The 24,438-nt window shown below is 61.2% G+C and overlaps 2 protein-coding genes and 1 long non-coding RNA gene across 9 annotated transcripts; 2 read left to right on the top strand and 1 right to left on the bottom strand.

Moving 5' to 3' along the window:
• Positions 1-1,035: 1,035 nt before the first annotated feature.
• IFI35 (interferon induced protein 35) lies at positions 1,036-10,488 on the top strand. 6 transcript variants are annotated; one of them, XM_030541157.1, is made up of 10 exons: positions 1,036-1,123; positions 1,923-1,968; positions 2,545-2,640; positions 2,931-3,089; positions 4,226-4,330; positions 4,880-5,024; positions 5,384-5,505; positions 6,406-6,595; positions 6,896-7,002; positions 10,170-10,488. In XM_030541157.1, the coding sequence occupies exons 2-10, from the start codon at positions 1,936-1,938 to the stop codon at positions 10,359-10,361; spliced, it is 1,149 nt and encodes a 382-aa protein (XP_030397017.1). In that variant the 5' UTR covers positions 1,036-1,123; positions 1,923-1,935; the 3' UTR covers positions 10,362-10,488. The 6 variants fall into 6 exon arrangements, with proteins under 6 accessions (XP_030397017.1, XP_030397012.1, XP_030397016.1 ...); XM_030541152.1 differs by having other exon boundaries at positions 1,047-1,123; positions 1,922-1,953; XM_030541153.1 differs by having other exon boundaries at positions 1,110-1,127; positions 1,922-1,953.
• LOC115638972 lies at positions 8,493-9,306 on the bottom strand. 2 transcript variants are annotated; one of them, XR_003997551.1, is made up of 4 exons: positions 9,233-9,306; positions 9,070-9,192; positions 8,800-9,028; positions 8,493-8,759 (listed from the first exon to the last, which is right to left on the bottom strand). It is a non-coding gene; the product is annotated as an uncharacterized LOC115638972 (long non-coding RNA). The 2 variants fall into 2 exon arrangements; XR_003997550.1 differs by having other exon boundaries at positions 8,493-9,028.
• A 1,283-nt stretch (positions 10,489-11,771) lies between the features above and the next one.
• Positions 11,772-23,550, top strand: LOC115638954. The gene is made up of 6 exons (XM_030541143.1): positions 11,772-11,827; positions 14,974-15,165; positions 15,462-15,565; positions 16,780-19,662; positions 21,851-22,059; positions 22,728-23,550. The coding sequence occupies exons 2-6, from the start codon at positions 14,988-14,990 to the stop codon at positions 22,795-22,797; spliced, it is 3,444 nt and encodes a 1,147-aa protein (XP_030397003.1). The 5' UTR covers positions 11,772-11,827; positions 14,974-14,987; the 3' UTR covers positions 22,798-23,550.
• The last annotated feature ends 888 nt before the right edge of the window (positions 23,551-24,438 follow it).

The following is a 24,438-nucleotide window of genomic DNA, read 5'->3' as shown; positions in this document are numbered from 1 at the left end:
AGATAGCTTTGGAGAACTGCCCTAAGAGTTCTCTGTATCTGATGCCTTCCCCACACAATGTTGAGAGCAGATGACAAAGCTGCTCCACCTTTCCAATGGAGGCTGGGTAGTCTAAAATGCCCTGAATGTGAATTATGGTCACTCATGGGGAGAGAAATGATTCGGGGTCCTGCTATTCCAGCTGGCTTTGGTTCTTTGGCTAAGAAATGGGACTGATGCATTCAGCGGGGGGTGGGGTGGGGTGTCATTTTTTTCCAATTGCCTTTGCTACATACTGGTCTTTATGGTGAAAGGGGCAACTTTGTTTGATTCAAATAGTCTCCATCTGCAACATTCACCTGTGGGAGCAGAAGCTAAATGAAGGTGGGGTGAGCTCAGCAGCAAGTAGAGGTAATTTAGAGGGTTTATTGTGCACATGACTTATTGGAGGTGCCTTTGGGAAAGTGAAGAGCAGGAACTGAGGAGTTAGAGACAAATAAGCCTCTGGTCTCCCCCGACAGAGACTCAGGCTCACTATACCCTGCATGAGGTTAGACCAGGAAGTTTGATCCTTGCCAGGATCCCACTGCTGGGAAGGGATGAGTGTTTCAGCAAGACACATTCTCCCTCCCTGAATCACAAAGCTTTGCCTTGGCCCAGTTTTTTTAATGCTCCCCCCTCGAGGTGTAAGGGTGACCGTTGGTGCTCGGTTAGTAAGGGCCTGCATGCAGGTGCTTGCTAAATGACACCATGCAGCAGAGTCTGCTGGTGCAGTTACCCTGCTCCTTGCTGAGGGCAGGGTCCCAGCCCAAGACCGAAATGAACTTCCAGGCGTGCCCATCACTCCTGAGCCTTGTTTGCACGGGGGTGGGGGGTAGCTCTGGTTAAATCCCAGCTTTACCCCCGTGTGGACGCGTTTGCTGCGGAGTCAGTGCCCTGTTCCCGTGCAGACTGGCCCTGGTGCGGTCTCTGCTGGGGACGGGGGGCTGTCCTTGCCCTGGGAAACGCGCCGGGCTCTGCCTCTGGCCGAGGCTGCGGGGCTGGGCTGCTAGCAGGCGGGTCTCGGGCTGGGCGGAGCACTAGGCGGCCGGGAAACGAAAGTGAAAGAGGGGCCGGGAGCGGCCGCGCCGCTGCAGGAGCCTGGGTCGGTGAGAGGGGCTGCAAATTCCGCATGGGGGGCGCGCCCTGCTCCGAGCCCGCGGAGTTCTGGGGGGGAGGCATTGCATGTCCTGGGTCCCCTAGGGTGTTGGGGGGCTGCTCCTTGGCCTAGGCCCAGCCCTGGGTGTGAGGGGGTTGTACAGTGCACTTCTTTTTGCAGGTCTCCCAGTGTACTCCCCACTCGGGGGTGGCTCTGTGCCCCCTCCCTAGGGTCTGGCAGAGACCCTCCCTCATTGTTTTCTGCCTGGGTGCCCCAGGGGCGCTGCCTCCCCAAGTCCCTGTCTGGGGTGACCAGGGGAGCCCCTTTGTGCTCCGTTCCAGGGATTCCCTCCCACCCTGGGGTTTTGCAGTCCTGGGGACTGGGCACCAGCCCCACGGGAACAGGGCCTATTTGCCCCCCACCCGGGAACTGGTCACAGCCTGACATTTAGGAGCCAATCCTCCCTTTAGACTGTCTCGTGTCACTCCCTGGGGTTTCTGGGCACCTGCAGGTGAAGGGCAGGGCCAGTCCTGATGGGGGGCACAATCAGATCAGAGTGACCTGTGGAGACCATGGGGTGAGTGCTCATCTGTCACCCCAAGCCTCCTCACCCCCCCGAACTTGGAAAACGCTCCACGCTGCAGTGATTGGCCAGTCCGGAAGGCCCAGGGCCCGGAGACCAGTGTGTGCTCGGGTCTCCCTGCGTGACTAGCCAATGCTCAGCGTGATGCTGTTGGGGGAGATACGAGGGGGGGGGTTGATTTTGATGCCAGATTCTGACACTTTGGTGCTTTCTCTCCTCAGGTATCTGCGACACAATGACAGATTCAGAAGAGGTAACTGGGCACCAGGCGATTCAATCCCTGTCCTGGGCTTTTGAAAGCCAAAGTGGAAACTAACCTGAGAACAACATTTCCCGGGGGTGGGGTGCCAGGAAGTTGGTTGTTTGAGGCCTGGTCTTCACTAGGAAATTAGGGTTGTATAACTCCGTTGCTCAGGGGTGTGAAAAATCCACCCCTCCGAGTGACGCAGCTCACTCGACCTAACCCCTGGTGTAGACAGCGCTCTCCCATCGCCCGGCCACCTCTTCGAGGTGCATTACCCCTCCTGTCCGCGTGGGCAGTATCTTCACTGAAGTGCTACAGCAGCCCAGCTGCAGCACTTTGAGTCTAGATGAGCCCTGAGTGCGGGGAGCTGGAGACCACACAGGGCAAAGGAACAGCCTGAGTCCAGCAGGAATGTTCCTTCCCAACCCCCATGCGGATTCTGGCTCCACCTCCATCCCTCTGGCTCCGCCCACGTTCAATTCTGGTGCTGGTGGAGCTAGAGAGCTCACGTGCAGATCGTGACTGGCATGGCCCGTGGCCCGGGCTGCCCCATGATATAGCTTGTGGGCTCTGGGGTCACTCCCCTCTCTTGGCTTTCAGGAGTCCTTTGTTCGTCTGCCTGATGAGCTCACACTGGAGAACAGCTCCCCCAAGATGACACCCGAACTCCTGCAGCAGGAGATTGAGAAGTACAAGGTGGGTCCCTGCTCAGGCACTGCATGTTGAGCGGCTTTTTTCCATGCGCCTCGATGGCGGGATGGGGCAGGGGCTCAGTATGCGCCTACCAGTTCCCGCCGCAGTGTGTGGGTCATGGAGGTCCACACCCAGATGATTCCGGGCTGATAGTGCCTGGGTGGAGGTGTGCCCCGTTGCGCACCCGCATGGGATAGACTGGGATTCTGTGGGATTGAAGTGGCAGTGGGGACGGGGTAGCCTCTGCAGAGCAGCCCAGGGGACCCTGATGTTCCCTACGGTGCCTCTCCCAGGAACGCTGTCAGGCGCTGGAACAAGACCAGCTAGAGCTGGGGATGGCGAAGGAAGCCGCTGAGCAGAAGAGACAATTTGTCCAGAGAGAAGCCGAACACCTTCGTGGGAAACTGGAGAAAGAGAAATCTCCGAGCAGGGAGCTGGAGCCTTCCTACCAGGCAGGTTCCTAGGAATAGACCCTTTGCAGCCCACCATCCCAGGATGCATTTAATCTGAGTCTAGTGAACATATCACAGAACTGCAGCACAGTCTGGCACAACTGGCCGCCTCTGCTCAGCGAAGTCCCAGGGCTGGGGTAGCAGGGGGCTGTGGGTGGGTGTGGGGGAATAGCAGAGCTGGGTGGGGGACGGGCAGGACTGGGGAAGCAGGGGCTGTGGGTGGGTGTGGGGGAATAGCAGAGCTGGGTGGGGGACGGGCAGGACTGGGGAAGCAGGGGCTGTGGGTGGGTGTGGGGGAATAGCAGAGCTGGGTGGGGGACGGGCAGGACTGGGGAAGCAGGGGCTGTGGGTGGGTGTGGGGGAATAGCAGAGCTGGTGAGGGACGGGCAGGGCTGGGGTAGCAGGGGCTGCGGGCGGGTGGGAGGGAATAGCAGGGCTGGGTGAGGGACGGGCAGGACTGGGGTAGCAGGGGCTGTAGCAGGGCTGGGTGGGGGACGGGCAGGGCTAGGGTAGCAGGGGCTGTAGTAGGGCTGGGTGGGGGACGGGCGGGGCTGGGGTAGCAGGGGCTGTAGCAGGGCTGGGTGGGGGACGGGCAGGGCTAGGGTAGCAGGGGCTGTAGTAGGGCTGGGTGGGGGACGGGCAGGGCTGGGGTAGCAGGGGCGGTGGGTGGGAGGCAATAGCAGAGCTGGGTGAGGGATGAGCAGGGCTGGGGTAGCAGGGGCTGTGGGTGGGTGTGGGGGAATAGCAGAGCTGGGTGAGGGATGAGCAGGGCTGGGGTAGCAGGGGCTGTGGGTGGGTGTGGGGGAATAGCAGAGCTGGGTGAGGGACGGGCAGGGCTGGGATAGCAGGGGGCTGTGGGTGGGTGTGGGGGAATAGCAGGGCTGGGTGAGGGACGGGCAGGGCTGGGATAGCAGAGGGCTGTGGGTGGGTGTGGGGGAATAGCAGAGCTGGGTGAGGGACGGGCAGGGCTGGGGTAGCAGGGGCTGTAGCAGGGCTGGGTGGGGGACGGGCAGGGCTGGGGTAGCAGGGGCTGTAGCAGAGCTGGTGAGGGACGGGCAGGGCTGGAATCATGAGGGGTCCAGGGGCAGAGCTGCTCTCCCCTCCTCTCTGATTTAGCTTTTCCTTCCTTCCTGAAGGAACTTTGCCTGGCAAAGGCGGAAAGGGACAAGTTGCTTCAGGAAAAGCAGAAGCTCGAAAAGGAGCTGGAGGAGAGGAGAGTGGCTTGGGAGGAGCAAGCTAAGGTGAGGAAGTTCTTAGCAGGGCCTCCAGCCCACCGCACATATCTGGTGATTGTCACTGGGGGAGCCCTGGGCCTGTCGAGGGCTGATCAGGTGGGTCTGTGGGGCAGGTTGTGGTGAGTGAGCTCGACTCCCGTTCTGCTGCTCGGAGGGGAGGGTGCAACAGCCTGCTAGTGGCTCTTGTGAGAGGAGACATCTCGGCTGGGAAAATGCCTCCCGCAGCACAACGCCCCCCGGCGCTGGGCTTGGCGCCGCCTCTGGGGAGAGCGCCCTTCAGAAATCCTCAGTGTGCTGTGGCTGGTTGTCCCCTTGCAGGGCTCCTGCCTTGATCCCAACCCGGCGTAGGTTGGGAGGTCAGACGGGGCCCCGGCCTGGGGTGCTCTGGCGGCAGCCTTCCAGGCTTTAGAGACCCAGCACCCTAGGAGCGACACCATGTGGGGAGCTGAGCTGCAGGCTCTCAGGTGGGGGCTGGTGGGGATGGGCCCCAGCTGTCTCCTCCCTCCCCTCCCTGGGCACAGCACTCCCTCATGCTTCCCGGCATGCTTTCCCCAGGCACCGCCCTGCCTGCCGGACAGAGAGATGTTGTTTAAGGGACACGTGACGGAGGCCGAGGACGTGAACGCACTGGTGGTCGCCCCTCGGATCCAGCGTGCACTACCTGGGGGCTCTGCCCTCCTCACCTTCGAGGAGCCAGAGGGTAGGTGTGTTGCTGCAGGCCAGCCTGCCTCTGGTCAGCGCCTAGACTGGGGGGATGCCCAGCTCCACACACACTGGCTAAGATGTGCAGCCTGGCACCTGCTTGCGGTCCCTCCCTCAGAGGTGACTGGCCGGGGCGTGAGGCCCCAGCATTCCCCTTGCCAAGGATCTGCTGTGGCTTGGAGCCCTGCTGCCCTTTGCTTTGCCAGACTGTCTCCCACCACCACGCTGCAGAGCCTCACGTGCCCCATGGCCCAGCCCTCCTGGGAGGATTCCCTGCCTGGCTTGGTCCTGGCCCATCCCGCCCCAGAGCTGCCTGCCTGGCGCTCCCCAGGCCTGACTGGTTTCTCCTGTTTGCAGTTGCCCAGAGGATCCTAGAGATCAAGCAGCACGAGGTGAAGCTGGATGAGAGTGCAGGGTGCGAGGGCCGGGTGCGAGTGCAGGCTGAGCCGATGGAGCTGCTGCTGCCCTCAGCCCTGGAGGTGAGGCCCAGCTGCCAGGGAGTCAGTGCCGCAGCCTCTCGCACGCCAGGGGGCTGGGCAGTGCCCGTTGGGGCGGGGAGCCTCTCGCATGCTGGGGGGGGCTGGGCTGTGCCTACTAGGGGTGGGGAGCCTCTTGCACACTGGAGGGCTGGGCTGGGCTGTGTCCGGCAGGGGCGAGGAGCCTCTCGCTCGCTGGGGGGCTGGGCTGTGCCTGGCAGGGAGCCTCTCGCACGCTGGGGGGCTGGGCTATGCCCAGCAGGGAGCCTTCACAGGCTGAGGGGGCTGGGCTGTACCCAGCGGGGAGCCTTTCACACGCCAGGGAGCTGGGCAGTGCCCGTCAGGGGCGGGGAGCCTCTCGCATGCTGGGGGGGGGGCTGGGCTGTGCCCAGCGGGGAGCCTCTCGCACACTGGGGGGCTGGGCTGTGCCCGGCAGGGGCAAGGAGCCTCTTGCACACTGGGGGGCTGGGCTGTGCCTGGCAGGGAGCCTCTCGCACGAGGGGGAGGCTGGGCTATGCCCAGCAGGGAGCCTTCACAGGCTGAGGGTGCTGGGCTGTACCCAGCGGGGAGCCTCTCGCACGCTGGGGGGCTGGGCTGTGCCCAGTAGGGGTGGGGAGCCTCTCGCTCGCTGGAGGGCTGGGCTGTGTCCGGCAGGGGCGAGGAGTCTCTCGCGGGGGGAGTGTGCCCGGCAGGGGCGGGCAGCCTCCCCACATCCTGCAGGGCCATGTGCCCTGCTGCTGCCTGTTCTCAGGGTAGCCGAGCTGTGCTCAGTCCCAGCACAAAGCCCCCCCATTGGCGGCCGGGGGCAGGAAGCTCCCTGTGCCTGCCTCCTGCCATGTCCCGGGCAGCCCCGGCCCCCTCTCTCCAGGCTGGAGCCATGATGGCCTGGTACCTGCCCCGTAGATTGAGCTGAAGCTGAGTGACAGGTGCATCCTGCTGTCCAGCCTCCCCTGCCTGGATCTCTCTGAGGAGCAGCTGCTGGACAAGCTGGAGCTGTTCTTCAGCAAGAAGAAGAATGGGGGCGGTGAGGTGGAGCAGCGGGAGCTCCTGAGTGATTCTGGGCACGTTGTGCTGACCTTTGTGCAAGATGGAGGTACGTGGGGGAGATGCCGAGAGCTGGGGTGGGGGGCCCAGGAGCTCTCATTGCAGGGAGGGGACAGCTCCCTGCAGCAGACTGATGTCCCTCTGTGCGTCAGCCCAAGTGAGCCGGGAGTGGGTCCTGGTTTCCAGAGGCTGCACTGGGCTAGGCACAGGGTTCCTGGTGTGTGCTTGGGCAGATGCTGCAGGGGCCAGTGCTGGAGCCTGAGCGGCCACTTTTGCCCCCCTGGCCCTGGGGAAAGGCTCAGCCTGGGGGTGGGAGCAGGAGCTCAGGGCTTCTCTCTTCACTCGGCAGTGGCAGAGCAGCTAATGAAGAAAGGACGCATCCAAGTCCCCATTGGGAAGCAGACGTACGAACTCAAAGTGACGCCCTACATGAGTGGACAGATCACAGACCTTCAGGTAGGGGTTGCAAGCCCCAGCGCGCTCCCAGCGTGCTCCCAGCGCGCTCTGGTGCCACCCCGGCCACGTGTGAGCCCCAGTGTGCACTGACTACACCCCCCTAGCGTGCACTGACCCTGACACCCCTCCCCTCACACGACCCCAGTGTGCACTGACCCTGACACCCCTCCCCTCACACGACCCCAGAGTGCACTGACCCTGACACCCCTCCCCTCACACGCCCCCAGTGTGCACTGACCCTGGGCCCCCTCCCCTCACACACCCCCAGCGTGCACTGATCCTGATACCCCTCACACGACCCCAGCGTGCACTGACCCTGACACCCCTCCCCTCACACGACCCCAGTGTGCACTGACCCTGACACCCCTCCCCTCACACGACCCCAGTGTGCACTGAATCATAGATTATTAGGGTTGGAAAGGACCTCAGGAGATCATCTAGTCCAACCCCCTGCTCAAAGCAGGACCAACCCCCAAATGGCCCCCTCAAGGATTGAACTCACAACCCTGGGTTTAGCAGGCCAATGCTCAAACCACTGAGCTGTCCCTCAGGATCCCCACTGTGCCTGACACCCCTCCCCTCACACGACCCCAGTGTGCACTGACCACACACCCCCAGCGTGCACTGACCCTGAGCCCCCTCTCCTCACACGACCCCAGTGTGCACTGACCCTGACACCCCTCCCCTCACACACCCCCAGCATGCACTGACCCTGACACCCCTCCCCTCACACGACCCCAGTGTGCACTGACCACACACCCCCAGCGTGCACTGACCCTGACACCCCTCCCCTCACACGACCCCAGTGTGCACTGACCCTGACACCCCTCCCCTCACACAACCCCAGTGTGCACTGACCCTGACACCCCTCCCCTCACACCCCCCCCGCGTGCACTGACCCTGGGCCCCCTCCCCTCACATGACCCCAGTGTGCACTGACCCTGACACCCCTCCCCTCACACGCCCCCAGAGTGCACTGACCCTGACACCCCTCCCCTCACATGACCCCAGTGTGCACTGACCCTGACACCCCTCCCCTCACACACCCCCAGTGTGCACTGACCACACACCCCTCCCCTCCAGCTCCAGCATACACTGGCACCCCAAGCCTCAGCATACACTGACTGCACCCCCATACGAGCCCCAGTGTGCACTGACCCTGACCCCCCTTGCACGACCCCAGTGTGCACTGACCACACACCCCCAGAGTGCACTGACCCTGGGCCCCCTCCCCTCACACACCCCCAGCGTGCACTGACCCTGACACCCCTCTCCTCACACGACCCCAGTGTGCACTGACCCTGACACCCCTCCCCTCACCCCCCCCCGCGTGCACTGACCCTGACACCCCTCCCCTCACACACCCCCAGCGTGCACTGACCCTGACACCCCTCCCCTCACACGACCCCAGCGTGCACTGACCCTGACACCCCTCCCCTCACCCCCCCCCCGCGTGCACTGACCCTGACACCCCTCCCCTCACACACCCCCAGTGTGCACTGACCCTGGGCCCCCTCCCCTCACACACCCCCAGCGTGCACTGACTCTGACCCCCTTCCCCTCACACGACCCCAGTGTGCACTGACCCTGACACCCCTCCCCTCACCCCCCCCCGCGTGCACTGACCCTGACACCCCTCTCCTCACACACCCCCAGAGTGCACTGACCCTGGGCCCCCTCCCCTCACACACCCCCAGCGTGCACTGACCCTGACACCCCTCTCCTCACACGACCCCAGTGTGCACTGACCCTGATCCCTCTCCCCTCACCCCCCCCCGCGTGCACTGACCCTGACACCCCTCCCCTCACATGACCCCAGTGTGCACTGACCCTGACACCCCTCCCCTCACACGCCCCCAGAGTGCACTGACCCTGAGCCTCCTCCTCTCACACACCCCCAGTGTGCACTGACCACACACCCCCAGTGTGCACTGACCCTGGGCCCCCTCCCCTCACACACCCCCAGCGTGCACTGACTCTGACCCCCTTCCCCTCACACGACCCCAGTGTGCACTGACCCTGATCCCTCTCCCCTCACCCCCCCCCCGCGTGCACTGACCCTGACACCCCTCCCCTCACACGACCCCAGTGTGCACTGACCCTGACACCCCTCCCCTCACACACCCCCAGCGTGCACTGACTCTGACCCCCTTCCCCTCACACGACCCCAGTGTGCACTGACCCTGATCCCTCTCCCCTCACCCCCCCCCGCGTGCACTGACCCTGACACCCCTCCCCTCACATGACCCCAGTGTGCACTGACCCTGACACCCCTCCCCTCACACGCCCCCAGAGTGCACTGACCCTGAGCCCCCTCCTCTCTCACACCCCCAGCGTGCGCTGATCCTGACACCCCTCCCCTCCGCACCAGCGCCAGTGTACACTGACCGTGCCCCCCCCATGTGCACTGATTCTAACACCCTTTCCAAGTCCCAGCACATGCTGACACAGCCACTCCTGACCCTAGCACCATCCCCACCCTGGGCGTGAGCCCAGTGCCCATTGTCCCCCCTATGTACACTGGGCACAAGCCTGTGTGCATCCCCACCCCACCCTCTGCATGCTCCAGTGCTCGCTCGCCCTGGAGGCTGAAGGCACAAGGCAGCTGAAAGGGTTGGTGGCCAAGAGCGTGAGCGGGACAGAGGCAGACAGCTCTGTGGGGCAGGGGCTGTCTCTGGTCTGTCTGTACAGCACAGAGCACAGTGGGGCCTGGCCCATGCCTGGGCTCCCAGCCCCATGGAAATACAGAGAACAACAACATTCGGGTGCGGCTAGACACAGCGAGGAGGAGCCAACTGGGGAACCCCCGCTCTGCATTCCCAGTGCTCCCTGCTGCTGGGTCAGACTAGCCACTGCAGGGACCCTGCCCCTAGGGAAGCTGGCAGCTGCTGCAGGAGGCTCCGTGCAGAGCTAAGCAAGGCGCTGGAGCTTGCTCAGCGAGCAGCAGGCAGGGTTTGTGCCTTTGTGCCCAGGACTTGTGTCACACCCTGCTCTAATTCTTGTGGGGGCGAGGGGGGTCTCTGTGGTGTTTAATTCCATCAGTTGAGATCCCCAGCAGCGGACTCTCTTCTCCCCTGGCTGCTCTCCCCGTAGCTCAGCCAACACCAGGCTGTGCCAGCAGGAGGCAGCGTGCTCTGCCGGGTCACGCCTCTGCTCTCTCCCCCTAGGTCCGTCCGTCCGTCTGTGCCAAGACCGTGCTCCTGTCGGGGATCCCGGACATCTTGGAGGAGGAGGCCATGAGGGACGCCCTGGAGATTCACTTCCAGAAGCCCAGCCGAGGCGGGGGCGAGGTGGATGCCCTGGGATACGTGCCAGTGGGGGGGCAGGCACTTGCTGTTTTTGAGGAGGACACGGACTGAAGCTCCTCCGGGGACATTAACCTGAACACGAGACAGTTGGCGCCCAGAGACTGGGCCTGAGCCCATGTATGTGCTCCGTGTAGATTAATCAGGCTCTGATTGGAATTAAAGTGTTCGGGAGCTGCTCGCGGTCCTTGCCCATGTTCTCCGGGCCGACTGTGGATCTACGGTGTTGTGGGGCTGGGCACGAGCAGGGAGATGAGGATCGTGTGAGAGCCATGGGGCGGGAGAACCCCATTTCTGAGCGTCCTGTTTTTGCTTAGCGCAGCGGGCAGGTCGGTGTAGCTCTTCACGAAGCCCTGGCTGGCGACAACGCCCGGCATGAAATGGAGTGAAACGAGCCCAATAGCCTTTAGGCCCCGCTCAGGCGTCTCTTTCCAGCAGGCTGTGGGGCCCGGTGGGTGTAGGGTTAAGAAGTGAGTTTGGAGCCTGCCAGCGTGAGCTGTGCGGCCGTGCCAGGATGCCCAAGCAAGGGCCTGGGGTGGGGGTTCTGCCTGCGGCTCCATCGGTGTTAAAAGCTCATTGGGCCCAGCTTGTCATGCCTGGATGTCCGTGTGGGTGGCATTGGGGGGAAGATGGGGGTGTCAGGGTAGTGGGGCAGATGCTATGGGTGGGGGAGGTGTGTGTGTGTGTTTTGGGTAGAGTGACCAGACAGCAAATGTGAAAAGTTGGGACGGGGATGGGTGGTAATAGGCGCCTATATAAGAAAAAGACCCCAAAATCGGGACTGTCCCTATAAAAAGTTGACATCTGATCACCCTAGTTTAGGGCAAAAACAATGAGGAGTCCAGTGGCACCTTAAAGACGAACAGCTTTATTGGGGCACAAACTTTCGTGGGTGAAAAAACCCCACGTCTTCAGCTGCATCTTCCCCCAATGCCCAACTAAACCTGTTAGTCTGCAGGGTGGCACCGGGCGCCTCGTTGTGTTCGTGGCTACAGACTAACATGGCTCCCCCCTGAAATTTAGGGGACAAGATAAAGGGAGAGTGGGGGGAGGGGGGTAGCTGGCCCTAAGATGGGGATGGGGCCATAAGGGTGTGGAGGGCAGGAGCTGGGGGGATGGGGGGCAAGGGCTATAGGATGTGGCGGGGGGGCCGTAGTGGCTGGGGCTATGGGAGCCCGGTGGGAGGCGGACGGGGGCGGGGGAGGGCTGGTGACAGGGGCGATGGGGGCTCCAGGGTGTGTGTGGGGGGGCTGTAGGGGCTGGGGCTATGGGAGCCCGGTGGGAGGCGGGGGGGGGGGCTGGTGACAGGGGCGATGGGGGCTCCAGGGTGTGGGGGGGGGGCTGGGGCTATGGGGGCAGTCAGAGGCCGGGGGGGGGGCTGTACGGGTGGTGGTGCTACGAGGGACACCCCCCCCCCCAGGCCGCGGGGGGAGGGGTGGGGGCGGTGCGGCTCCTCCCGGACTTTCACTTTCGTTTCCCCGCCGCGGCGGCTGGGCCGGAGCCGGGAGCGGAGCCCGCAGGTACCGGGCCCCGGGGGGGGCGGGGGGCCGGGAAGGGGCCGCAAGTCCCCCCCACGCACGTGGGCAGCCCCCCCCGCAGTGCCCCATAGCCCCCCCCCGGGCCGGGGCCTCGTGCGCAGTGGGGGGGGGGCGGGGGCGGTTATTGGCCCAGCCCTGCCACCCCCCACGCTGTGGGCACCGTCCCGGGGGGGGGGGCGGCACTTGGGGTGCCCCCCTCCTCCTCGGAGCACTAATAACCAACAGCAGATCCAGGGTTTCCAGCGGCTCCCCCCCCCATTGTTCCTGTGTCCAAGATGCGGCCCCAGCATCACCCGGTGCGGGGCTGGGTGCCTGGGGGGCTCCGGGAGCCTCATCCCAGCCGCTGCTTCCCCCACCAGCCCCTGCTCAGGTGGTGCCCCCTGCTCCAGGCAGGCCGGGGGGGCTGGGCCTGCCCTTCGCCAGCCCCCCCACGCTGCCAGGACGTGGGGAGTCAGCAAAGGGGTCCGGCCTGCCCTGGAGCAGAGCCCGGCTCCTGCCCAGCACCCAGCTGCATCTTGGCACCCTGGCTCCTGCTCTGCACCCACGTGGCTCCTAGCTGCCTCCCGCCTTGCACCTGCCCAGCTCCTGCCCAGCACCAAGCTGCATCTTGGCACCCTGGCTCCTGCTCTGCACCCACGTGGCTCCTAGCTGCCTCCCGCCTTGCACCCGCCCAGCTCCTGCCCAGCACCCAGCTGCATCTTGGCACCCTGGCTCCTGCTCTGCACCCACGTGGCTCCTAGCTGCCTCCCGCCTTGCACCCGCCCAGCTCCTGCCCAGCACCCAGCTGCATCTTGGCACCCTGGCTCCTGCTCTGCACCCGCCCAGCACCCAGCTGCCTCCCGCCTTGCACCCGCCCAGCTCCTGCCCAGCACCCAGCTGCCTCCTGCCTGGCACGTGTCCAGCACCCGGCTGCCTCCTGCCCGGCACCCACCCAGCACCCACCTTTCTCCCGCCCTGCACCTGCCTGGTTCCCTGGCAGCACGTGGGGACCAAGCTACTAGGGCCGGGATCTGGCCCTTGGCACCATGGAGCTGGGCCCTGGTGCCTGGGTGGAGTCCCATGGGATCCCTGGCTCCAGTTGCACAACCAGGTGCCATAGTTGGCTGCTCACTGGACACCGCCTGGGCGGGGGGAAGCTGGTGCCATTTCTATACACCTCTCTTTCAGGGCATGCCCATCAGGCTGGCAGCCCCCAGACAGCAAGAGCAGAATGAGGCCACTCTGCTCGCCCCAGGGCTGCATTGTTAACACAGCGTCCATCCCCCGGCGCCCCTTGGGGAAGCCCTGCAGGGACAGTGGCCATGGAGGCCATGGCCAAAGTTGCAGTTTGCTGCTGCCATCGCCTCCTGCAGTGCCATGGCTCCTGCCTCACTGCTGCTACTGCTGTTTTGCAAAGAGCCTGGAAAGCCCAGAGGCAGCTGTTAGCACAGCTCCAGGGAGCCCTGCTGCTGCTACCTTTCATGCTGAAAAATTCAACAGCTTGTTTAAATATTAAAACTTCCCAGTCTTGTTATTGATTGACTGAGGCACCCCTGGCGCCACGTGCTCAGGCTGGGCCTGTGACACAGGAACCTTGGTGCTATGGACACCTGAACTCCTGGGGGCAGGTGGGGGACCCTGCGCCCATTTCCCACTGGGGACCGCAGGGGCGGCTGCTGTATAAAAACCCTAGAGAGACCCTGGCTCTAATGCAGCTGGTATGGTAGCAGCTCAGGCACCCACAGCAAACCCCTGAGCAGGGCGCATTCCGCCGGGGCCTGATCCAGCCTCGAGGCCAAGTGCGCAGGAGCTAACGGGGCTTTTCCTCAGGCCTCAGATCGCTCCTGGCTGCAGCAGTAGAGGGGGAGGGCAGCAGAAACGCAGGCTGCTAGCTGGGGCATAGGCTGTTGGTCTAGGGGAGGCAGCGGGGTGTGGGCCTGCCCTGCACCCTGAAGGGTGGTGTGTGTGCTGTCCTTCGCCTGGCAGAGCCCCTTGGCTCTGGCTCCCACCGTGGCACCTCTCAGTCTGTTCCTCCCGGCTTAATGAGAATTTGCAAGAACAGAGGCTTCCCCTCTCGGAGGCCTAATAAATATTTATGGAGTGTTCAGCTGCATCTTTGCATGTTAAGTGGAAGTTCATGAATAATGCAAGAGCTCAGCCCCTGTGCTTGCGGATGAGCAGAGAAATGATAGGTAGGCTTGGACCACAGACCCTGGAGCCCTTCGCAGAGACTGAGCATTGTTCCCCCCCCCCCATGCCTTTCCAAAGAGTGGCACTGAGGTGCATTATTCATTTGGCCCCTGGAAGCTGGGCCCTGACGCCAGCTGCCACCCTCACGCAGCCGGGAACTAGAGGGCGCTGCTTGGGGCCTGCCGCGTTTGGCCATTCTATTGCTCGCTGCAAGAGAGAGTCAATAACGCCCCTTTGCAAGGGGTGGCGGAGGTTTGGCCGCCTTGGCAGGAGCTTCGAAAGCAGAAAAAACAGGCTGGAACTTTCAGGCTCCCTGGAGAAGAGCTGCTGAGATACAAATCCAACAGAAACCTCAGTTTCCCTTGGGGCAAATGGGGCCTTGGGTGAGGACAGGGGCAGGGGAGGAACATCTTCCTCCGGCCATGAGAGCTCCCCAGACCAACCCCGTCTGCACCAAGTGCTTTGGGCAGAGGCTGTTGTCTGGTACAGGCTGAAGGGAGACAAGGCTACGCTCAGCTGTGCTCCAGTGACGGGGGACACGGTGGTTTCTTCCTGATTCCCAGTAGGGTCTGCTCCCAGTGAGTGCCATGTGGTGAAGGGACAGGCTTCACGCTAGGTGTGCTAGGGCTGCCCAAGTTTCCCCTGCGTAACAACAGGCTTTGTCTGCGGATCCAAACGTGCTGTGCAAATGCTCCTGCATTCAGCTGCACAAGCCCTCGTGCAGCAATTCCTTGTACAAGTGAAGAAACTGAGTCACAGAGAGGGGCGGTGACCTAGCTGCAGTGAGGAGAGTGGCATTAAAACATTTGCTAGGCAGGGTACATGCACCAGAACAGAACCCAGGTCTCCTGCCTGCGAGCCCAGATCCCTGGCTCCAGAGTGGAGGGGCAGCCCACAAGCCGTGGCGGGTGGGCTGGAAGCTTTGCTTGCTGGCTTACGTCTGTGCTCCTTCCCTGCAGGAGGGTCCGGCAGCATGGCAGGGCGGACAGTGCGCGTTGGGGGGATCCCAACAGACCTCCCGCCGGAGAGAGTCGCCGACAAGCTCACCATTCACTTCCTGCGCGCCCGCAACGGCGGCGGAGAGATCGCAGACATTGCGTTCGTCGCTGGCCCCCCTGCCTGCGCCCTCGTCACCTTTGAGGAATCGGGAGGTAACGCAGGGCGCTTGCGCCAGGCAGCACGTGGCGGCCTAAGTCATGTCCTGGGGCCATGGAGGCAGACCAGGAAGCTCTGCCCAGGGGCCTAGAGGCCAGGGCACCTCCTGCGGCATTAGGTCCGCCATCCTGGAGGGCAACTGGTGCAATTCCCAGCGTCCAACAAGGGGCTGCCCCAAGAAAGCGGTGGGAGAGAGGGAGGAATCTCTCTGGGCCTTGTCTGGCTGGGGAGCCCAGTGGCACAGCCCAGGGCAGGGTGCAGCTGGCTGACACATGTCTATTGCTCGATTTAGTGGCTCAGAGGGTCCTGGAGGTGGAGAACCATGTTTTGCTGGTCGGTGGAAAGACGTACCCGCTGACAGTGACAGCGCACGCAGCCGAGCTGAGCCCTGACAAGGTAACGAGCAGGATCAGGCGGGCAGGGCCTCCCCCGGCTGCGTACACTCCTCCCAGAGCCCCCGCTGGCACCCAGAACATCGCAGCTGCCATAGATACGCAGGGAGGAGACTGCTAATCCTGTTAATCTTAATTAGAGTTAAAGCAAACTCGCTTTACTTGTATTCAAATGAGGATTTAAAAGGGGTTTTGCTGATAACCCGAGGCAGGGCCCAATTTTACACTTGGTCAGTCTGCATTCGTACCTGTCCAAGTGCAGAGGGAACAGCAGCGGGGGATGGTGGGGGGGGGAGAGTCGTTAAGCCCAGCTATCTGCTCACACATGGCAGGCAGGGACTTCTGTTAATTTCTCTGCCACTTCATGAGCCAGGAAAGCAGGCGATTTTCCTCGGGGGCGTTCAGGGGAAGCGCTGGTGTCAGAGCCTGAGCGGTAATTCTGCCCTTCCTCTCATTTCATGATGCTGGGGCAGCTGCCGGCTCTGGGCTTTGGTACTCAGCAGTCAGCACCTGCTGTCTGTGACATCACAGTCATCTCCATGGCAACTATGTATGATGTCAGAGACAGGCAGCCTCATGCCTACCACGCACACTGCAGCCAGAGCAGAGGGAGTGGGAGGTGGCTGAGATCCTGGCACCGTGCAAGTAATAGAAACGGGAAGTGGGGATCCCTGGGCCTGGGCTGCTTGCAGAGCTCGCTGCGCACATGGGAGATGCTGTGGCTGTATTAAAAGTCACACTCGGCGCCACTCCCTGCTCCCTCCCAGCAGGCAACACCCGGTGCACCAAGCCCTTTGTGCCACGTGTGGAGGGGAAGTTCTGCTCCAGGCCGCTGGCTCTGTCAGGCCTGGCCACACGGCCCTCCCACATTAATTGCTGCCTGACGCTACAGCCTGCATCGGGAAGGCAGCTCTCTGCCTGGCTCCATGCACTCCCACCTGGGCACACCCTCTCCGTCTCCATGGGCAGCGATTGCCACACGAAGTTACAGTAGGTTTGTTTGCCTGCCCTTGGGGAGAGCAAACACAGGCTGGAAGGGAAAGTGGGGGCACTTGGCACTGGGCCTTGAAGTGACCCTGGGAGCCGCGGTGCAGCTGCCATTGTCCTGATGATGGCAGGGTGGTGGAGTGGCGCCTGTTGGGGGGTCGTCTCCCTCCTGCAGCGGGGCTGTTTGCCATCAGTCGCTGCCCTCTGAGTCCTCTGGTCCTGTCCCCCCAGATCTTCGTGCGCGTTTGTATGATCATCGACTACGGGAGGCTCCTGGATGGCAAAACCCTCCTGAGAAGCCTGCGCAAACGTTACGGTGCCGTGCAGTTCAGCTTCGACCCTAAGGAGACGCTGTGCACAGTCAAGGGGCCGTTCACGGAGCTGCAGGCCTTCAGCAGGGAGCTGCTAAGGAGCCAGCAAGCTGGAGAGGCCCCCCCAGAGGGAGTCAGCCCCCCCGCCACGGGCACAGGGATGTCTGCTTCCCAGCAGAGGCCCGGCTCCCCCTTGCCAGAGTCCAGGGTGGAGACGCAGCCAAGTCCGGGCCAGGTGCATGAGGAGGCGTCTGAGCCCCCGTTGCGCAGGGACCCTGTGGACGGAGAAGCTGTGGAGCAGCTGGAGGACTTCTCCCTGGTGATGGATGCAGATATCTACCTGTACATGCAGAAGTTCTGCAGCGACAGGTACCAGCGGGTGCTGCACCAGCATGAGGTCGACGTGGTGGACGTCAGCAGCGACGGCATCGCCATTCTCTACCTCCAGGCCTCCTCCAAGAACACGGGGGACATCAGCTCCGTGGTGCAAGCCCGCCTGGCACTGCTGCACCTCTATCAGCAGCTGGAAGCCTGTCTGCGCAAGGAGAAGATCAGCAAGGGGGAGCTGAGCAGTGACATGCCGTCTCAGAGGGCCTTGCTAGAGGACCTGCAGAAACTGTGCCCCCTGCTCCTTTGTCACGAAGATGAGCGGCATCTCTATCTCATCGGGAATCTGGTCGATGTCTCCCAGGCCAAACAATACATCCAAGATCGAAACCCTGGGAGAACAGCCACAGCCGACCTCAGGCCGTCCAACGCCTCCCTGGCCACCTACACAGCTGCCCTTCGTGGAGGGGATGCCAGACTGGGCACGGTGGATCCTTCTCCCCCAAGACTGAGCCCTGGCAAGTTTGAGTTTAAAGGTGAACACAAGCTAGCCGCCAACTTCAGCTTCCTAAAGCACGACGCGGCTCTTTCCAGCGCATGGCCCTCGCTGGATCGCAGCTCCCTGTTCACGGAGCAGATGCAGCTTCCTGGCAGCTGGTTAAAGGAAGTTGGCGCCCCGGGCCAGAGCGATCCAGCACCACCGAGCGGTCAGCACCACCTGCCCGTCTCTGCGGCCCTCACTGGGCCAGCGGCAGAGGCTCAGCAGAGGGAGCTGAAGGATTGGGACCGGAGGAAGGGGGCCCCCCTGCTCTTGAGACCCAAGACGCTGTCTCTGTTTGTTGGAGGCAAAGAAAGCAGCACTTTGCAGAGTCTCGGGGGCTGGAAAAGCCCCGGTCCTGTAAAGCCTCAGTCCATTAGCAGCGTGTCTAGTGCCTTCAAATCCTTGAGCCTTTTCGATACCACAGGGACCTGTTCAGCACTAGATTCCAAACCGCCCGAGTCTAGCGCCCCGCTGAGACGCTCCAATAGTTTCTCCATTCCAAAGTCTAAGGCAAGCGACACGCCCAGAGACCCCAGCAGGGCAGCCAGTGGGGTCAGTGAGGAGATCAGCATGGATCCTGTGCACTGGGCTTATCTGAAAGAGATTCATGGCTCTGCGATTGGTGGGCTGTGCAGGGAGGGAGGCATCGTGCTTGCAGAGCACAGCAGCAAAGGCTGCACCGTGCTGACGCTCACAGCTGAGGACAGGACAAAGCTCCTCCAAGCCAGGTGGAAAATGGAGGCTCTGTGCCAGATGGTGTGTCCTGCTCTTGTATGCCAGAGCCTGAGCTACTCCGAACTCGATGTGGAGGGGCCCAGCGACGAGGCTTTGAATGAGCTGTGTAGCCTCTTGAAAGGATGCTCTGCCCAGGTCAGAGTCAGCAAAGACAGGTACAAACTGCATCTCATGTGCCCCAAGGAAACACTGCTTAGAGTCAATGAGGCCTTCCAGAGATTCTCTGCCAGGAGGCGAAGTGCTCTGACACTTTCTTCCCCGTCTCCAGGGCTGGAGGGATCTCCGGCCGAGGAATATCCAAGCCCCACGCAGCAGGTGAAAACCCAGTACCCAGCGCTGGCTGCAGAATATCGCCATGGCCAGGAGGGACTGCAGCAGCTGGAGGTTAGCAGCACAGCCGGCCTGTCTGACGTTTCGGAGAGCACCCCCCAGCTGAATGGTGCTGACACCATGAGACTGTCTGGGCCCAGGTGGAATGGCACGAGAACCAGCAGCTATCAGCAGGTGCTGGGGCAGGAGGACCCAAGTTACCCCAGCGACTCACAGGACGTGAGTGGCAGTGGCCTCCTTGATGCCAGCTTGGCAGGCTGGCAGAGCCTCAGCCCAGGGGACCCCCAGGAGCTGCAGAAGGGGGAGAGGCCAGTTGGAGAGCCCGAGACGGCCAGGATAAAGCGAGTCCTGCCTGACAGATTCCAGTTCGCAAGAGACAAGAGCCGAGGAGGCCCCAGTGAAGCAGGGGGAAGCACGAGGCCCCCTGCTCATGCAGCAGATGGTGCCCCGCAGTCCTTGCCCATCTGGCTCTCTAGCTCTGGGACTGTCCTGCCAGCTAGGGCTGCAGAACAAGCCTCCAAGCCAGGCCAGGGGGACTCAGCAGGAGATGGGGACTCACAGGAGACTGCGATTTCGGAGCTGGAGCGAAGAGGTCCCAGCCCTGGGCAGGGAGCCCATGAGCACAAGCTTGGGAAGTGTGATGCATGCCAGAGCTTGTGCACAGCGACCTGCCGCGCCCAGTGTGGCCACTCTCTGTGCCAGACTTGTTTTGCAGCTGAAGACGCACACCCAGCCTGCTGCAGCTCCCCCAAGAGCGCCAGGACTATTAAAGGGACATTCAAGGTCGTGACTTTGTCCCAGAGCCTGCCCGGCTACTTTCGAGACCCAACGCTCAAGATCACCTACGACATCCCTGACGGTGTGCAGGAGGTAGGTAGCCAGGCCACACACACAGTCTGCCACCAGGGCCTTTCCAGCCCCCTAATTGTGGGACTTGGGGTAATGCCTAGGCATCCTGGTCAGAAGCCAGGGCCCCGTTGTGCTGGGCACTGCCCACGCAGGACAGAGTCCCTGCCCCAAAGAGCTCACACGTGAAGAGGTGGGTGGATAACACAGGCAGAAGGGGAGCACGGGTGCCAGCTGGGAATGAGCTGTAGTCCAAGCACACCAAGAACAGAATTATGACGCAGATGAACACGATTTGTTGAGGAAGCATCAACATGGCATTTGAAAAGGAACATCAGTTCTCCCCAATCTGTTAGAATTCTCTGAGGGGTCAACATGCATGTGGACAATGGGGATCCAGGGCTATAGTGTACATGGACTTTCAGAAAGCTTTTCACAAGGGCCCTCAGCAAAGGCTCTTAAGCATTGTAAGAAGTCCTGGGAGAAGAGGGAAGATTCTTTCATGGGTCGGTAACTGGTTAAAAGACAGGGAACAAAGGGGAGGAACAAATGGCCAGTTTTCACAGTGGACAGGGTAAGTAGTGGGGTCCCCCAGGATCTGTACTGGAAGCAGGGCTCTTCAACAGAGTCATAAATGAGCTGGAAAAGGGGGTAAACAGGAAGGTGCCAAAGTTTGCAGATGATATAAAATTACTCAAGGTAGTTAAGTTCAAAGGTGCCTGCCAAGAGTTACAAAGGGATCTCACTAAACTGGGTGACTGGGCAACGGACTGGCAGATGAAATTCAGTGTTGATAAACGCAAAGTAATGCACATTGGAAAACATAATCCCAGCTATACTTACAAAATGATGCAGTCTAAATTTGCTGTTACCACTAAGAAAGAGATCTTAGAGTCGTCATAGATAATGCGTCTCTGAGAACATCTGCTCAATGACTGCAGCGGCAGTCGAAAAAGCTAATGGCGTGTTGGGAACCATTAGGAAAGGGATAGATAATAAGACAGTAAATATCATAATGCAACTATATAAATCCATGGTACGCCCACAACTTGAATACTGCATGCAGATCTGGCTGCTAAATCTCTGAACAGATATATTAGAATTGGAAGAAGCACGGAGAAGGGCAACAAAAATGATTAAGTCTGTGGAACAGTTTCTATATGAGGCAAGATTAAAAAGATTAATACTGTTCAGCTTGGAAAAGAGACGACTCGGGGTGGGGGGGATACGATAGAAGAGCCATAAAACCATGACTGGTGCGGAGAAAGTGAATAGGGAAGTGCTATTTACCCCTTCACATAACACAAGAACAGGGGTCACCCAATAAACTTACTAGGCAATGGGGTTAAAAGAAACATCAGGAAGTATTTTCTTCACACAGCACACAGTCAACCTGTGGAACTCATTGCCAGGGGATGTTGCGAAGGTCAAAACTATAACCGGGTTCAAGAAAGAACTGAAAAGTAGCTATTAGCCAAGATGGGCAGGGATGCAGCCCCATGCTCTGGGTGTCCCTAACCTTCTCACTGCCACACTGGCACTGGGCGAGGGGACGGATCACTCAGTGATTGCCCTGCTCCGTTCATTCCCTCTGGGGAACCTGGCACCGGTCATTGTCAGGGCCAGGGTACTGGGCTGGTTGAACCATTGGTCTGACGCAGCCCGGCCGCTCGGAGGTTGTTGCAGGCACAGCAGCAGCGGGGAGTTGAATGAGGTGTAACACCATTCATCTCTGGCTGACGGGGGCTCTGGCTTTTCCCACGTTCCCTTCCAAGCCAGCAATAGCCCAGAGCAGTCTCCTCCCCCAGTGCACCCCAGGGCTGAGGCACTGCAGAGAGAAGTGACCCGCCGGGGGGAGTAGGGTTTTTGTGTAGAAGTGCTGAGCAGGGGGGGTGTGAGCATGACCCAGGGTAGGAAAGGCCACAGATGGCTCCCACTAGCAGCCTCCTCTCGCTGCCTGCCCCTGCTAACTAGCCAGCGCTCCGGCTGCAGCAGCACTCCCGGCTCGCTCCTTGGGCAGGGCAGGGGCTGGGTCCTACAAACTGACCCTGCCTTCCCAGCCCGGGGAGCGTGGCCCTGGCAGGCGACGAAACCTGTCTGGCCTCCCAGCAGGCAAACCTGAGAGCAGCCCTGTCCCAGCAGCACAAACTCCTGCTCAGGGCTGATTTTATGACTTTCTTCCTTCTCCCCTCCTCCACACCGCCATTTAAAGGCTGGAGACCCCCAACCCGGGAGACCGTACAGGGGTGGTCGCTTCCACGCCTTCCTGCCCGACAACAGGGAGGGGAAGAAGACGTCTCAGCTGCTGCAGAAAGCGTTTGAGCAGGGCCTGACCTTCCAGATCCAGTCCTGTGATGGGGAGGAGAGAGTGATGTGGCACCTCATCCCCCACAAAACCTCTTTCGACAAGGGCAAGGCCAGGTACTGAGCAGTGCTGGTGGTGTTTGGAGGGGGGCTGGGGCCCAGGCTGCTTTTGGCCTGTTAGCTCTTGGCCTAGGAGGGAGAGGAACAGGGCCTGGCCCTAGATGCCTGGGTGCTGTGCTGTATCCAGGCTTGGCGTGCAAGCACCGGCCAGAGCCCAGCCACCCAACGCTGCAGCCGGCCTTGGAGCCAACCCGCCAGTGGTGCAACACAGCACCATGCCCAGGAATTAGACTCTGAGCCCCCCAGCCACTTCCATGCCCTGGCTCAAGAGGGCAGAGCCCCTCTCTCAGCCTGGCTGGCGAGGCTGCAGCAGCCATTTTGTCGGATAAGATATGAATGAGCAAGAGCAGCATCCAAATGCCATTTTAAATGTTTCTTGCTACTCCGTCCCCACCGGCCATTTTCCACCTCTGCAAGGCAATTCCTGCTCCAGACCTAGGCCACCTCCTGCTCCGGGGCTGGGAGCGTGGGGCAGCCAAGCTCTGAGAGGTTCCCTCTGTAGCTGGGGCCACCGGCTCCCTCCCCATCTGGGAAATGGGGTGTGGGGGGAATAGGGAAAGATGCCCCCCACTTCCTGCAGCCGTTGGGAGGGGATAGTGTTTGGAACATGTTCTGAGCGTTACCAGTGGGGCTGCTGCCTCACGCCTCTTCCTCTCCCCTGGCAGGAATGGCTACCCGGATTCCCAGTACCTCCACCAGGTCAGCACTCTGCTGAGAAACTTGGGCATCGAGTGAAATTCCCAGTCCTGAGGTGCCAAAAGCCGCTCCCTAGTCCCAGCCAGGCTCAGCCCAGCTGGCACAAGCCACGTTCAGTACCGAGCCGCTCAGGACAGTGCCGGTTTTTCGCTGCGTGGGCTTCACCTCCACCACACCCTTTGCTAGCCCGAATTCCTGTGCCAAGTGTGAAGCGCACTGAGAACCGAAACGTCTAGCGGCAGCCTCTCCCCGGCACCCGCCCTCGCTCTTGCTGAGTGGAGGTAAAACCTGCCGCCAGCTCCAGCTCCCACTTGGATTTAGCTTGTTAACCAGCTGCAGCTCCTAGCACAGCGTGTTTCGGCACCAGTGAACAACGAGCATTACAGGCTGAGCCATACCAGCTTCCAGCCCGATGCTAATCTCCAGTGGAGACACGTCTGGTTGCAGGAAGGGTCGACCTGGGACATCCCAGTTCTGCCTTTGGGGGGCTGGGAGCTGCTCGTCTTTCTAGTGTTCAGTGCTTCTGGAACAGCACTTGTTAACTTGGGCATTTCATTCCTTGGACAGACAGTCCGGAGCTCCCGTCCCATCCCCAGCGCCTGTTCTAGGGAGGGCAGGGAGCTCTCTGGAGGAGCATCAATAACCTTTCTGCTTCTGATGCACATCTAGCCCTGTGGGACCATAGCCCAGATCCGCAGTGCTCGAGGGAGCACGGCGTTACACATTCACTGTTACTTTGCATTCCATGTAGTTGGTGGAGAATCCCAAATAAACGAGTCTCATTCCCCATCCTGTTCAGTCGGGCTGGGAGCCTCAAAACGCCCCCATTTTGGTCACAGGCAGGTGTAGCAACAACTGGCTCTAGGCTGCATAGCAGCAGCTGCTGCTTCCAGAGCAGAAGGGCCATTGCGGAGTGAAGTGTCTGCAGCCCCTCTGCAGAGGGGCTCTCTGGAGTAGCTTTTTATAGGAATGTGATGATGCATTTAAGGCTCCAAATAAACACTTGGTGCCGATACCAAGGGGGGCAGGGCTGACGTGAACCCTTACAAAGCAGCTGAGATCTTTGTTACATTTCACAGCAGGTGTCCAGTGCTGCTGCTCAAAAGCCCCGTGCAAAATCTGCTCCCTGTAATTACAGTGCTAGGAGTGCGCCCGTGGCCAGAGCTTGGGGAGAAGGTCTCCTTTTAGCCACAGCACCAGCTCCCCACATCCCTCGCCAACAAGCCTCCCCTCTGAAGCGGAGAGGCTGCCATTGGGCCAAGAGGGGACTTCACATGCCATTCAGTTCTTGAGCCTGCTGGGAAAGTGACAAGCATGATTGGCTCCGAGCACTACAGCCCTGGAACCTGGGGTGGCAGCTGGGAGGGGACAGCCTGTCACTTCAGAGACAGGCACCCTCGCTCGCTTGTGTGTTACCGCACTGGGACGGAGCTCGGACCAACAGTTAAGAGCTCTAAGGTGAAGGGTTGGGGTGAAAAGCGTCCTTAAGAATATTTAGTCAGGCACCAAGATCCTCTTCAGCCAGCTCTGTGGGCTCAGGCTCCTCTTTCAGACCCAGCACATTCTTCCAGAGGAGGAGAGGCACCTGCTTTATAGTCAGCCCCACAAAAGGGAAGGGCAGGGGAGGCGCAAGCCTGCCTAGAGTGTGTTTCCGGGGCTGCTTAGCATTCGTGCCAGCAG

Source organism: Gopherus evgoodei, chromosome 23 (assembly GCF_007399415.2).
Source record: "Gopherus evgoodei ecotype Sinaloan lineage chromosome 23, rGopEvg1_v1.p, whole genome shotgun sequence".
Taxonomy (NCBI): Eukaryota; Metazoa; Chordata; order Testudines; family Testudinidae; genus Gopherus; species Gopherus evgoodei.
Note: the sequence above shows the minus strand (reverse complement) of the source record. Positions and strands in the feature narration are given on the sequence as shown.

Coding starts and splice junctions, on each gene's coding strand:
- IFI35 (XM_030541157.1), top strand. CDS start 1,936: ATGACAGATTCAGAAGAGGTAACTGGGCACCAG. Junction 2,641..2,930: donor AGGAGATTGAGAAGTACAAG/GTGGGTCCCTGC, acceptor TGCCTCTCCCAG/GAACGCTGTCAGGCGCTGGA. Junction 5,025..5,383: donor CACCTTCGAGGAGCCAGAGG/GTAGGTGTGTTG, acceptor TCCTGTTTGCAG/TTGCCCAGAGGATCCTAGAG.
- LOC115638954 (XM_030541143.1), top strand. CDS start 14,988: ATGGCAGGGCGGACAGTGCGCGTTGGGGGGATCCCAACAGACCTCCCG. Junction 19,663..21,850: donor TCCCTGACGGTGTGCAGGAG/GTAGGTAGCCAG, acceptor CGCCATTTAAAG/GCTGGAGACCCCCAACCCGG. Junction 22,060..22,727: donor TTCGACAAGGGCAAGGCCAG/GTACTGAGCAGT, acceptor CTCCCCTGGCAG/GAATGGCTACCCGGATTCCC.